At 41.1% G+C, this 13,974-nt stretch overlaps 1 protein-coding gene across 2 annotated transcripts in view; it reads right to left on the bottom strand.

The window, feature by feature from the left end:
- The window catches only part of ap3b1a (adaptor related protein complex 3 subunit beta 1a), a 58,428-nt gene that overhangs the window by 34,941 nt on the left and 9,513 nt on the right, over positions 1-13,974 (bottom strand). For both annotated transcript variants that reach the window (XM_040007168.1, XM_040007167.1), the window contains exons 2-15: positions 13,736-13,811; positions 13,549-13,623; positions 11,357-11,452; positions 11,044-11,204; positions 9,609-9,675; positions 4,117-4,299; positions 3,082-3,231; positions 1,485-1,582; positions 1,306-1,360; positions 1,161-1,232; positions 904-966; positions 669-801; positions 450-559; positions 162-338 (exon numbers count right to left, since the gene is read on the bottom strand). In XM_040007168.1, the coding sequence (XP_039863102.1) occupies positions 162-338; positions 450-559; positions 669-801; positions 904-966; positions 1,161-1,232; positions 1,306-1,360; positions 1,485-1,582; positions 3,082-3,231; positions 4,117-4,299; positions 9,609-9,675; positions 11,044-11,204; positions 11,357-11,452; positions 13,549-13,623; positions 13,736-13,811 (1,516 nt within the window). The remainder of the gene's footprint in view (positions 1-161; positions 339-449; positions 560-668; positions 802-903; positions 967-1,160; positions 1,233-1,305; positions 1,361-1,484; positions 1,583-3,081; positions 3,232-4,116; positions 4,300-9,608; positions 9,676-11,043; positions 11,205-11,356; positions 11,453-13,548; positions 13,624-13,735; positions 13,812-13,974) is intronic.

Raw genomic sequence — 13,974 nt, 5'->3', positions numbered from 1 at the left:
CCAAGTGGCTCTAGAAGATGCATTACATTAAAACTGCTTCACAGCTCTGTATTTCAAATGGGTATTTAGCAATGAGTTGCAACTATTTGCACATAAAGCTGTGTAAACGGTTACACACACACACACAGCCTTGATTTTTCTCTGCATGTCTTATTTTGCACCTGCTTAGAGTTGGTCAGGTAGAGCTTTGCAGCTAGATTGACAGTCTGCAGCTTGACGATGTCCTCCTCTGCTGTGAACGTCTTTGCCATCTTGCGCAGTACATCGGGCGCAATCTTTGGCACCTTCTCGCAGTACTCTCCCATCAGCCACAGGATGCTGGCTCGGGCCATGGGAACCTGCAGTTGAGGGTGACATATCAGAGACAAAGAGCAGCACCTGTCACAGTGTTATTTCAGACACAATGCTCCAGTGATAACTTTCACGAGCAGCACAATCATGAACCGTACAGTGACGTTATCGAAGAGCTTGGCCATGTGTTTGATGATGTCACCGTGCTGAGTGGGTTGAGTCTGAAGCAGCTTCTTGATGACCACGATGCTCTCGGCCACCACGGTCTCTGGAGAACCGAAACAAGTCTTCACAAAACTGGACAGAGCCGACATCTCTAATGACGAGCTCAAAGTGCAAATATGGACTCAGGTAACTATTCAGTGAGGGCTTTTTACCGTCTCTATTAGAAAGCAGCAACACCAGACCGTTGAGGCATGTGTCCGTCACCTCAGAGATGTTGGTGGCGCACCTGCCGATGGCCTGGATGGTAGCTGCTGCGAACGCCTTGTCCTGACTCTTCACGTAGGTCTTGGAAAAAAAAAAAAAAGAAAGAAAGATCAGATGTACTCAGTGTAATACCCCAACTGGAAAGTAGGTAACGCATCTAATCACACAAAGAAAACAACAAACCTGGAATTCTCTCAGAATTGTGGAGATGTTAGCTTCATTAGCTAGATTGGTCAGGATCTCCAGCTGGAAAAAAATCATAAACAGAAAGGTGACTGTTGTTAGGTTCACGAAAAGGTCAAAGAGGCTCAAAAGCCAATATGGCAGTATTTAAATGTGTCAAGCTTGTACATAATATTATACTATTACACATAATACTAAGCTCAGTATTCTTATTTGAGCTTATATGTACATAATGCAGAAAATAAAACAGGGGCTACCTTTAGTGTTTTGATATGCGTGGCATCTGTCGATCTCACATAGAAACTCTTAATGAAGGGCTCAAACATCCCCTGTTTGAAGAGAACTCATGTTACTACACAGGCTGCATCAACCCAACACACTCTGCTATCCATGAGCACTCACCTTTCTCTGTATAGACATCGTGGCGATGTTCTGAAGCACAATGTACTGCACTTCTCTGCACACAACAGCAAGAAGACAGACATGGACATAGACACTAGCAGCAAATACGCAAATGCTGTATAAATATACACACATATATATGTATTATTCTTATTCTTATTACCGGTATTATTATTTACCTGTGGCTTCTCAGGAGTCGAACCAGTGACTTGGTGACAATACTGACTTCATGTTTAGGAGCCAGATGCCAGTAAAGCTGAGCAACAGCCATCACTACCTAAAAATATCAACCCAATAAGATAATAAGTAGATTATCTCACAGCATCTTATTAAAACAAACTTGTTACTTTCTGTCTGCTCACACTAAAATCGTCTTCCTTCACATGCATTTGCTCAGGCTCTACACCGGCACTCTCAAAGAGACTCTAAAAGTCATTTTTCAGAAGCGCTTTAAATAGTAGGAGGACGTGTGTCCGTCGTTGCAGGCACAATGAGAGGCTTCGGGCGTCTATGAAGATTGAGGATGTCACCGTGTTGTTGTGAGTAAAGACACAGCATGTCACATTTTAATCAACACTTTCATTTGGGAGCATTTTTCCTTCCCGCTGCTACATAGCGACAGAGACCTTGAGGCTCCTGGATGATGGAGACCCGCACTCACTCTGGTTTTTATCGCTTTTATTCAGGCTTGTGTGGCGCATTAAGACAGGTATTCTCGTGTCTTTGTGTGTGTGGCGTGTCCTTTGTATGTAGTACTTTGAGTGAATGTGTTATTGCACATAAATGTGTCCTTCCAGGGTTACAACAGCATTAGCTGATGTGTTCAGTAGGCAACAGACACAAAGAGATGCTGTGTTTCCTACTATTTCCATCAACTTTGGATGTGTGTTCATTCGACTAAAAACAGTCGTATTAGTCTATGCATGTTTGCATACCATTAAAAAAAGTGCCATAATAATGTGTGAATGGAGCCTGTAACTTGTTTATGAGGGGACTGCTTCTACAGATGGTGTTACAGTTTGTTAGCCTGACGTCTGAATCAAACAGGTCTAGAGGTCTGTCTGTGACAGGCAACCTCTGGTCTCTCACTTCCCAACTGATCAGGGATGATTGTTGCTGAATGTTGCCCACTGTCTCCAGATGAAAAACACTGCATGATCATTTTGGCTGCTAGAAGGCTGCTGCAGTTACCTATAATTCCTACACACTGCAAACACTCGCTATATTCTCTCCAAGCTATACTGAAACTTGAAACAAAGAATGTTCTCCTTCAAAGTAAAAGTAAAGTAAGTAAATTAAAATATGTGCTGTGGCAATATTTTAACAACTACAGCAATCACAAAGAGGTTTTTGGTGCAGTACTGTATACCTCTTTGCCACCAATTTCATGCTTCCAGCAACCTTCAGCATCCACCCATCAAATGGTTGCAGAATATACTCTTTTCCCCAATGACCAGCTGTTACCGACTGTTCTCCAGGCCTGCATGAATAAAACTTTTGCAACTCATTTCATAGAGACTTGGCATATAAGTATAGACCAGTGACACTGTTTTAACAAAAACTAAAACAGTAAATTTACCTCCTATCTTTCTGCAGATACCGCCCGACTGCACCAGTCTGTATCTCTGCATCTCACACTGATGCTAATCAATCAGCGATACAGATTCTTATTGATGGAGCATGAGTTACCATGGCAATGTGAACCACATTAGTAACCATGAAAACCCAGGGTTAAACCTGAACTTGTGTCTACATGTCAGCGTTTGAGTGACTCACAGCGGTGTTCCTGCTCTGCAGTAGAGGTTTGGTGTTCCTGAGCAGCAGCCTGTGATCTGGATCCATGATGTAAGGCTTTGCTTCTGTCTGGTCTTTTTTCTCCTCAGAGTCAGAGTCATAGAAGGCTTTATTCTCATCAAACTCAGCACCCTGAAACACAAGCATAGTACATCAAACTAATGCACAAAACTATTTTAATAAAAATAACCCTCTAACAAAATTAAAATTAATGATTTTTATTGGATTCTTGTGAACTAAAAATGCCCAGCCCTCAAGCTGAAGGAACACTGCCTTTTAAGTCTTGTTGGAGTGCTTGGTTGGTGAGATGCATCTATAAACTGTACATGTCCTCAGATATGTCCAATTAATTCATAAGTAAGACTGTCATAAAAAAATGAAGCACAAACATGTGGACTGTACTATTTGTCAGATAACTCCATTAAACCGTGTGTTTTAATGCTCTAAATTTATGCTTTTTAACCTGGATGTTTATAGAGACTGACTCTCTTTCGGAGCTGGTGTTAAGTGGCTATTCCAGGAACTGCCATTTTTGGCATGGACCACTTTGACAGATGTGCTGACACAGGCAGCTGTGGCCAACTGTCTGCTAGGCCTCACTTCCTCTAATTTAAGTCACTGAACTGGTGATCTCGAGTGCATTTAAGCTCATGGTTCACTTTGGAGAATGCTTAAAAAGGCAATAGCTATCAAGTAATGTGGTTTGGTGTGAAGTACAAGGAGAGTTATTAGTCTGTTTGATAGCACTAAATAGCCTGTGCCCGTGTGATGCACCCATGCAGTTTATAGATGCAGTGTGCTAACCAAGCTTCTTAGCATAATCCAACCCTGTTGTCTTAATATGGTAACTTCTGTCTCCAAAAACATAACAGCAGTCAACTGTTTCACAAATGTGCAGTCCAAAAGAAATCAACAGGTGGCATCACACTGGCTTTGCACATCTTTTACATACAGTCTATGTAACTGATACTTTACAAATGTGAATCACTATTGCTTTTTGACCCGTGAAACCCTTACCTCCGTCCAGGGACTGATGAACTGTGTCCTGGCATAGCGGGTCAGCATAGAGATGATGACCACCTGGCCCCACTCCTCCACATCCACCAGCAGATTACACAGTTTTCTGTAGTTCTTGTGGATCAGATCGATGCGATCTGGGCACACCTCCTCAAAGGCCATGACCACACTCCCAGCCACCAGCTATAGAAAGAATCAAAATTAAAACAAAGAACAGAGAGAAGCAAACTCATGAGGAAAATGTTTTTTTCCCCCCCATTTATTTCACTCCACTGTTAACATGTGAGTTAATGAGGGTTGTATAGATTTGTTAAGCAAATTGTTTTGTTAAGCAAATTGGCCAAGTTGCAATATACACAAACTCTAGAGAAATAAAACACTGGTTAACAGACGTGACCCTGGTTGCAAAGTATTATAATTGCACTTTCAAAAAAGCAATGGCAATTTACAGCTTTGATTAAAATACACAGTTCATCCTGTAAGCAGTTAGTTGATAATTGAAAGTAAATTGTTTGCACTTAAAAACATAAGTTTTCTACTGCTTTGTGTTTGAGAGAAGCCCATCAGTCAGAGTGTTTTTCTCAAGCATAAGTGTTCAGTTCATGTGGAAAGCAAGCCAAGGAGGAAGCAGCAGCTGAGAGATCCAATAATCAACTATGCTTTATTGGTAAAGGGAAAAAACCCATTTGACTGTTGCTCACCTCCCACTCCCACCCACACCATCACCCAACTGCCTGCTGCCTCGCTGACTGACTGCAAGGCTGAGTGAGTGACACGGCAGTGTATTAATATGCAAACAGCATTATCGCAGGCAGGTGAAGATGAAGAGAAAGGGAGCAGAATTCAGTCTTCCCAATTAAAGCCTTCTGGCCCCTGGTGGCCCTGTGGGAACCCAGAGCATTTACCCATCAGCACTGTCATGAGCCTGCATTGATTGTGTGAGTGTGAGAGATGTGCATGTGCATAGCTGCCGTCTGTAGATTCCCAGAGAAATCACACACAAACAAGTATGTTTTACTATACTGCAGTGCTGTATATATATAGCTATATTTCATGATATGCACAGGAATTTTATGTATATTCAAGGAATGACATGGCGCTCCGGACAGTGATTAATGTACTAAGGCCAATAGTAACACACACAGACACATGCATAATTCTAACTTTCATTTTTCCTGTCTTTATTATTCCAACTCATTTTTCATGTGCATTTCTCAGTCCTTCTTTGCATGTCTTCAAATAACCCAGAATGCAGCAGTTAGGCTGCCAACAAAAAACAACAGATACTCCTGTCACCCCTATTACTGCTTCACTTGCTTCAGTGAAATTCAGAATTTTAAAATGTTATTACTTACATCAGTGTATCCAGAAAGTATTCGCAGCACTGTGTAGAATTTTAAGGTGAAAAATGAATTTAATCAATTTTGGAAATATAGGCTGAAACATGATCAAATGTGGAATAAGTGACGCACTTCTAATACTTTGCGAATGCACTGTACAAAGTTCTATAATGCCAGGCTCCTGTATATATAGCAAAACTGTTGACAAGTCTTTCCAGTAGTCTGCCTGTTCAATCATCAGGTCCTCTGTTTTAAATACAGAGGCAACCACACCTTTGAGGTTGTACCGCTTAAACTTTCTGCCGTCATCAGCCCACCAGGTTAACTGAATCTGGTCTTCAACAACTGCTGAAAACTAATTATTATACTTTAGCTTTTACCTAATGTTTCACCCATTACTTTTAATTGTAGTTCACACAAAAATCAGTTTGAAAGTATAACCCTAAACCATGTTTCACTATATCCTATCATCATCATCATCATCATGAGTCTAAATGGAACTTTAAGAAAAAATAATTAGTTAAAGCCACAAAAATTAAATCATCACACCTGTATCCAATCATTTCAGAATTTAAAAAGAATTAAAGCACTTGTACAACCACTGTAATATATAGAAAGACGTTCCAATGAAAACTATTCATAGAGTCTGACCGGTAGCATAAATCTTTCCAGCAACCTTCATTTAAGCATCAGTGTCAATAACATTTTACAGCAGACTAACTTAGTCAAAGCATTTAGTAAAACATGGATTTTTAAGTATGTCTGTGTGTATTTTTGTCTTCTTCTGACCCTCTCCTGTCTCTGAGGCTATTAAAAGCAACACTCCTTAGCACGTGCATCCTGCAGCAAGGCTTTGTGCATTCTCTACCAACTTCCCCCATTAGACACAGCTCCAAGGTAAACTACATGCACCATCAACAAAACTGACACCCCAATCTATGGAGTTCATACACCTCCTCCCCGTCCCCTACCTCGGCCATATTATCTACCCTGCATGACAAGCCGGTAATGGAAAAATCACACTAAGCAAATGGTTCTTCTAATAACAATAAATTTCCTATAAAATTATGAAGGGCTCAAACCGTTTCCTTGCATCTATTTTGCTATGAATTCTAATTAGGGTGCCAGGAAGGCAGAGTGCTGGGTCATCACGTCAGAGACAACGCGCGCCTTTTTGATTGATGGCCCGGTGTGGGGTCGGCCTATCCTCCCTCTGCTTACTCTCTTCTTTCTCCCTCCCTCCCTCTCTCCTTTTTCTCTTAAATTAATGGGCATCTCACCTAGCCCCTAATCATAGTACCCCCACTGCCACTCCCCCCAACTGCTCCTCCTTTCTCTTCTCATTTCAATTTTGCAGAAGGTGCATGGGGGAGAGGACGGGAGAGATCGATCATTTATCTTGTAATGGCTGGATAATAGATCCATCACGGTAAAACAGCTGCACAAACTCCTGTGTTGTCTCTGTCATCAGGCCTTCCCATTTTCTCTTTAAACCATCCTGCCTATAAGCAGCCCCCCCACCCACCACCACATGTGTCACAGCCATTTAACCAAAGAGGCACATCTGTAAAGGTAAATGTCAGCAGGCCTGGACAACGCCATAGCCTGAATGATAACCAAATGCTTCCATCTCCCACTAACACCATTGTGATACCAGTTCAACAGCTTTAAGCCACACAGCTAACTTAGTAGTGACACATGAAGAAAAAGTGTGCAACAAATTGAAATCTGACTGAAAAGCTGCCAGAAAAATGTAAGGTTCCAATAGAGTTGTTGTTAAAAACTGAAATTTCGATAGCTTTATAAATACAAAATATGTTTTTCGTTATGTAAAACCAGATCCGTAACCCTGCTGTACACGCTGACTCGTCTACATTAAACATTAGCACACCTAAATGTCTAGGCATGAATGCATATGGATACCCTTTATAGTCAAGTCTCATTAAATTATTTATAAGCACATCTAATAACAACTGGCATTGATCAAAGTGTGATACAGCGTTAAAAAACACCCACAAAAACTCCCATCAAAACTCAATCTGATTTACAGGCAAAGGAATTAAAATGAGTTTTCAACCAGGTCTTTAAAAACAGTCTTTGTTGGTGAATGGGGTTTACCGGGGGTTAGGAACAGCTAATCGAAAGGCTCAGTCTCCTCTATGTTTCACCCTGGACAACAAGACAAATAACCCAAGGACATCTCCTTAGCAAACTTCCCTGATCTCGTGGGAACGTGCGAAATTAAAAGAGGTAATAGTCACCTTTCCAGTCACCTTGTGACAAACACAGTTTGGGGAATTGGCCTCTTTTCTAAACTGCAATTTTTAACTTAACTATGACATTTTTTCATAGCAGGAGAAGGTGGATTTTTGACAAATTCATGTGATATTCAACCAATGTTCATAGATCCAAGTCAGAACTAGTTATGACTAGTCATAAGCAATGACATTCCTGAAAATGCTGATATTTTTATTAAAATAAAAAAATGATACAAAATGCAAAAATTACATACAGAGGATGGCGATCTGGCCTGTGTTATTTTTACGAATTAGATATGTAATCTTTAGTCATTTACAACTGCTCCAAATGCCTCGTCTTTTTCTCCAATATTATAAGCAACATTATCGAGAGGCTAGCCTGGAAAATTAGCATTTCACGTCTGCAAACATCAACAGATGTGATTTTGATGAAGAAAATCAAACCAGCAAAAGCTGAGATATATCAACTCAGTCTCTAGTAGACAAGCAAAATAGTCCAGATTTCTAATGCTGAGAGCTAATGCCGTCTGTAATTTGAAATTTGGACATATACAGTTAATTTTTGGCAAAACTGTATGAAAATAGTGTTCACCTGTTAACATACCTGTTAAAACTGTTCCCTTTTATTTAAACTGCAGTCTTGTTTTCACTTTTAGATTTCAGCAGGGATGAAGATAGATAGATCGGCACATTTGTTTGTTTGGACCACACATATTTGGTGAGATGTTCACCTTTGTAAACTTAAGGCAGTCATAATGTGAGATATTTTCTTAATATGAGACAAGGATTAAAAAATACTTTGCCACCCCAAAGTAAGTACGACCGCTGAGTTCATAACAGAACCTACATAACAAATATTCACAATCGCAATCAATCCAGCTGATATATAACAACTGATGTCATCATCAGGGTTTTTATTTCACACTTACAAGGATCCTAGAAAGTTTTTGAAGGCAGCACAAAACAGCCATCCAGCTAGTACACTAACACTTGAATGTAGTAGCAGGAGTAATCCTTTCCATTACATATAATATAACAAGAACCTCTGATGGCACCGATTCAGCTCTGGACATTATTGTGGGACTTGTAAATTCTACATGGCATCGTCGAATGCATCGCCTCACTTGAAAGCTATTCAGCATCCACTGCATTTAGGTTTTTCACCATTCATCACCGACTGATGTGCTTGTGCGTCTGTGTGATGATAGTGCTCTCTCTCTCTGTCCCCTGCCTCACAATGTGGGCTCCAACAGGGAGAAGTCATCTGTCTTCGTTAGCGTCTGGGGCTAAATATGCTATGCATCTGGTACTGGGCTTCCACTACCCCCCCCCCATTCCCGTTTGGCCTAAGCCGCTTTGCTTTGTTTATATAATGGTAGGCATACTCCATGAATACATAATTATAACAAACTGTGCATGATTTGCACATGCAAACACAACGCACTGCATCCTCCAGCCAGTGTCTACATATTTGAAATTGGCATTTCAGCACCCTTAGTATTCACTGTGACCTCGTCAAATTAATGCGCTGCCTGCTGACTTCTAATGCACCTTCTGCATTGTGTCTGTGATTGGCCAAATTGCAGAATTTGAGAATCCAAGTCATTTACGGTCCATTTTGGGAGAAAATTTGAAAAAAAGAAGAAGCTGGCCTTTGAGAAAATTAAGCTGACACTAGCATCAGTGCGAAAATTCCTTCCAAATGGACACTTAACAAGGAGCATCTGAAGATGTGTGGGTTTAAGTGGGTGTTAACAAACCGTGGCATTGCCGAATGAGCTGTGGGATGGAGAGCTAAGAGAAGAATCACTTGACTGGGGCGCCCTCCAGTGGTCTTCGTTCTCAAACATGGGAGGTGTACTGTGAACCACTACGGTACTCTGTGTCTGCTTACCGTGCTTTTGTCTTTCAATAGTTTCTCGATCACTTCGATCAGCTGCTCCTTCTGATCTGGGTCGAGGCTGAGGACAAAAGACAAAGAGGTTGGAAACTAATTGTCAACTACAGAATGGCAATTATTCACATACAGACTAACAAATTAAATCATGTCCCTGCTGTGCGTTCAGAATACAAAGATGTCTGTGCGTGTTTAACCAAAGCCACTCCCTGCATCAATCCGTCACTGCTTCACTTTAGACTACTGTAAAACATCATTATTGACCATATTTTTAACCTGTAAAACACCCTAGGGTACACTGCTGGTATGTTAGCAGACAGGAGAGTAGCTGCTTTTGATTAACAGAGACCAGTTAGATCAGCACGAAACATTTTCATAACCAATTAAATCCAGTAGCCCGAAACTACTACTAATCCAGAGCTCGATACATCCCCTCAGTTTATCCTCTGTCTGAAACAAGCTGTTTTAGCCCCTCCCCTTTTAAGGCAACCCTACCTCCTAAAACCGCTTACCTGTGATTGGCAGCTCTTCACAAGTTGCTGTGCTCACACAAACAGGTTGCATGCCATGTTTAATATGAGTAGTAGTATGTAGCCCTATATTCAGTTTTCATTCATTTTATTTAAAAAAAATCAATTAAAATACAAATTCCAAACTGAACATAAGATCGTTCTTTGTGAAACAGGCTTCCCCAAAGCCTACGAGTTGCATAAAATCAGGTAACAAACAGCAAATATATATACAATTCCAAATGTACATTATCATAGCGAAAAGAATCACTAAATATCCTAAGATTGCCGTAGGAATCATAAAATAAAAACATTTTGAAAAATCCAATACATCTAGACAGTGGCACATGAAAACGATAGGATAAGCCTCACGTAGAGCAAAGTTTTGACTGATCCATGCCATACAGGCTTCAAAATCAAGTAGCAACAATTATTTTAGAGGTGTTTTTTGTTTGAAGACAGGCATTTTAAAAATGTGTTGAAGCTTTTTCCAAATGTATGGACTTCTACAGCTCACAGTAAACTTATTACCCCAAACTTATCACTTTGTAAGGGTGGTTTCTGTCTTCTATGTGTACACTGGAATAAACTCACAAAGCCTTGTGCCAAGTCTCTACAATATAGAACAGAACATATAGAAAAGCATAAGAGGTCTACGGTATATAGAGCATGAAGGAATTTCAAGAATCTGATAGAAGCAGTGCAGATAAATAGCAAAACTGTGCCAGGTTTTCTAAAGAACCATCACTGATCATCAAACATGCACCTACTACTAAGATAAGAGAGCGATAAAAGCGGGGCAAAGCCCCTTATGCCAACATTGCCCAACCTTCACTGCATTAACTGCTCAGTTCACTGTTGAGGCAGTAAGACGAGCCAGTAAAACTTACAAGTGCAGCGGCTTTATCCATTGATGTCTTTACCTGTACAGCTTTTGGATCGCATGTGCTGAAGTCTTCCTCACATATGGGGACAGGTCAGCTGCAGCCTCCTTGATGGCCAGCATCATAATGGGGACAATAATGGGGACACGGATACTGGACAAAACCCTCAGAGCACTAGCCCGGATGAACTGGTTTGGGTCCTGGCACAGAAACAAATTGTCAGCGAGACAGTGTGCCACAACAAAAACAGTGCCTCCCAGCACCAAGAGAAAAGCAGGGAGAAGTGAGACATTTATCATCCTCTGATCATCAACACATTCATCTATCCGCATCCAGAGAGACTGAATGTTACCTTAAGGGCCCGCTGGAATGTGCTAATAAACAGCAATGCCAAGTCCTGTTTCTCCTCGGCATACCTCATCAGGTACACGTACACCAGCTTCTTGAGCTGCGAAGAACAATGACATCAAAAACAGCAATAAAACGAAACGGCTATAAAAGAAAAACCACTGCAGCAGACATGAAACTAATCGTGCAAACCAGCTGTGTTGGAAAATTTAAGCAGGTTTGTGTGAGGACACACTGTTTTGTTTTTTTACAGACAAGAAGAGTACAAAATATAACACAATACAAAAATCGGCTTCCTTTACGTTGATTTTTCTAAGGGAAAAGTTTGAGTTTATTATTTTAAAAGACTGGGGGTTGGCGGTTGGGGGCGGGTCGATGGAGGTGGAAAGCTTTCCTGTTTTAATTTCAAAACCTGCACTCTCAATAGAGAACGGTTTCAGACAGAGGAGCTGTATTATGTGTTTATATTTCCCTCCCGAGTCTTGTGCTTTGGCTCCCTCACCTATTCTTTGCTCACCGGAAAGCCTGAGATAATATTTGTTCTGGATTCTGACAAGTTTAACTAGAGGTCAAAGGTGCTTTGCCTGCTGATTCACATCAGCTATTCCGAGAGAGAATAGACGGAGCTAATTTTCTTCCTATGAGCCTGTTGGGTTGGAGACCATGAAACTGGGAGGAAAGGGTTATGAAAAATGATTTACCTAAGGAACTATTTTTAATTTATAACCTGATTTAAGCTGGAGGTCAGGTCTAAGGTTACATTTTAGGTACAAATCACCAAGCGCTTTAGCTAGTAATCAGCACCATGCTTTCTAATGCAACGAGTATTGACCTGTGGTTTCACAGCACAGTTCTCAATCATCATTGAGGCCATTACTGCTGGAAGTAATGGCATTACTCACTATAAAAAAAAGGAGACAAAACCCATCTGCCCTCAAGGATCGGGTTTGTGTGACCACAGAGCATGCAACGGACTTCGTTTTGAACTGCTAAATAGGCAATTACGTGCAGTACAGGTGAAACTTGCTCCATCTCGTGTTATTTTATTTTGTCCCTGAATTTCAGTGTAAAATTCAGTAAATAAAACAAAGAGCACCAACATTAAACCACGAAACGCTATCAATAAACTGCATGTTCTTGTGCAGTTACGCTCACGCTCTAATTGTTGGGGCTCATGGGCAGCTCGAGATGACACGAAGTAGAAGGGATGACGGCGGGAGCGAAATAAGAGGCCATTTTTAGCACGACATACTGTAGCTGAGCAGAAACTGAGAAGAGAGAGAAAGCACAGACCAAGACCTCACACTACCTTAGCAGCTGGTGTGTATGAGGCAGGAGAGAGAAGATGTGACTCGGAGCTCTCTTCCCCCAATTACATCCACCCACCTGCTCCCATACCCCTGCCACGAGCTGGTTCGGCTGCATGCCTCGCACACAGCGCCTGGCCTGGCTGGACCCCCCTCCACACCGGCTTACATGCTGCCTCTCATGCTACCTGATTATTCTGCTGCTGCTAATCAATATTCACAGGCTCTGGGCATGGGAGCGCCTCTTGAGCTGCTGCTGCTTAATGTTCGGTCATTCACTGGAATAGGCGGCGGTTGAGTTTTTCCAAGGCTCGCAGGATTCAGTGGCATGTTGGCGCAAGCTCACAGCAGCTTTACAGAATATTTATGCTGTTGCTACTGCTGTACCAATTTATGGCTCAAAGTAGGGCTGAGAAATAATCTAATTTTAATTAGCTCTGCATAATAATGCTGCTGTTTTATCATACTTTGCAGTCTAAGACACAGAAGTCAGTGCAACTTTGTGAACTTGCTTGAAATGTAATACACCTAACAAAGAGGTGCATTTTCTTACAACTGAAGAGATGTATTAGGTATTTATTTCCATAACACAGACTGTATTCTTACACCGAGTCTATTTAACAATATTATCTCAATCTGCTGCGACCATTTCCCGTTTCCTTGCTTTGCTTTCTGTAGAAACACTAACTTTAAATGTTCAAGCACATGCATGCATCTAAAGCAAGAAAAAGATTCTCAGTGGATCTAACTATTGTTCTGTAAGTTCCCCCTTTGGGCGTCATGCTTTGGGAAGCCACGTGCTGCGTTGCGTGAGAACGAAATGAATCATAACAGTGAACTGCATTAAAATAAATGAAGTAGTGCGCGTTATTTCTCAATCGTGTCATACCTCAATATTTTTACTTGCAACATTCTTCACCACAGCAGGAAACAACTCAGAGGCACTTTTGCCCTTGGCAATGAGCTGGAGAAAAAAAAGAAGAAAGAAACAATTTAAAAATATATATATATTACCAGCACAAAACAGCTCAGTTACTTAAAAGAAATACTTTAGTGGATTCCTGTGATGCACTCACCCCGACAATTCTCTTCATGGCCTCCAGTTTGAGCGACTCCTTGTTGCTCTCCAACATCTCTTTAAGGTCTTCATTCCTGAGGACAGAAGACATCCTGGGTGTTATTGTAGTCAGTGGTTAGTTGCTTTACTTATGTCCGAATTATGATTCAGCGGGAAATCTAGGTTGCAACTTAAGCAGTAACCATCCGCCTAACAGTTTGTACACCTCTAGAAAAACGTAACTACATGTTGGATCGA

This window comes from Simochromis diagramma, unplaced genomic scaffold (assembly GCF_900408965.1).
Source record: "Simochromis diagramma unplaced genomic scaffold, fSimDia1.1 OVJJ01000682.1, whole genome shotgun sequence".
Classification (NCBI taxonomy): domain Eukaryota; kingdom Metazoa; phylum Chordata; class Actinopteri; order Cichliformes; family Cichlidae; genus Simochromis; species Simochromis diagramma.
Note: the sequence above shows the minus strand (reverse complement) of the source record. Positions and strands in the feature narration are given on the sequence as shown.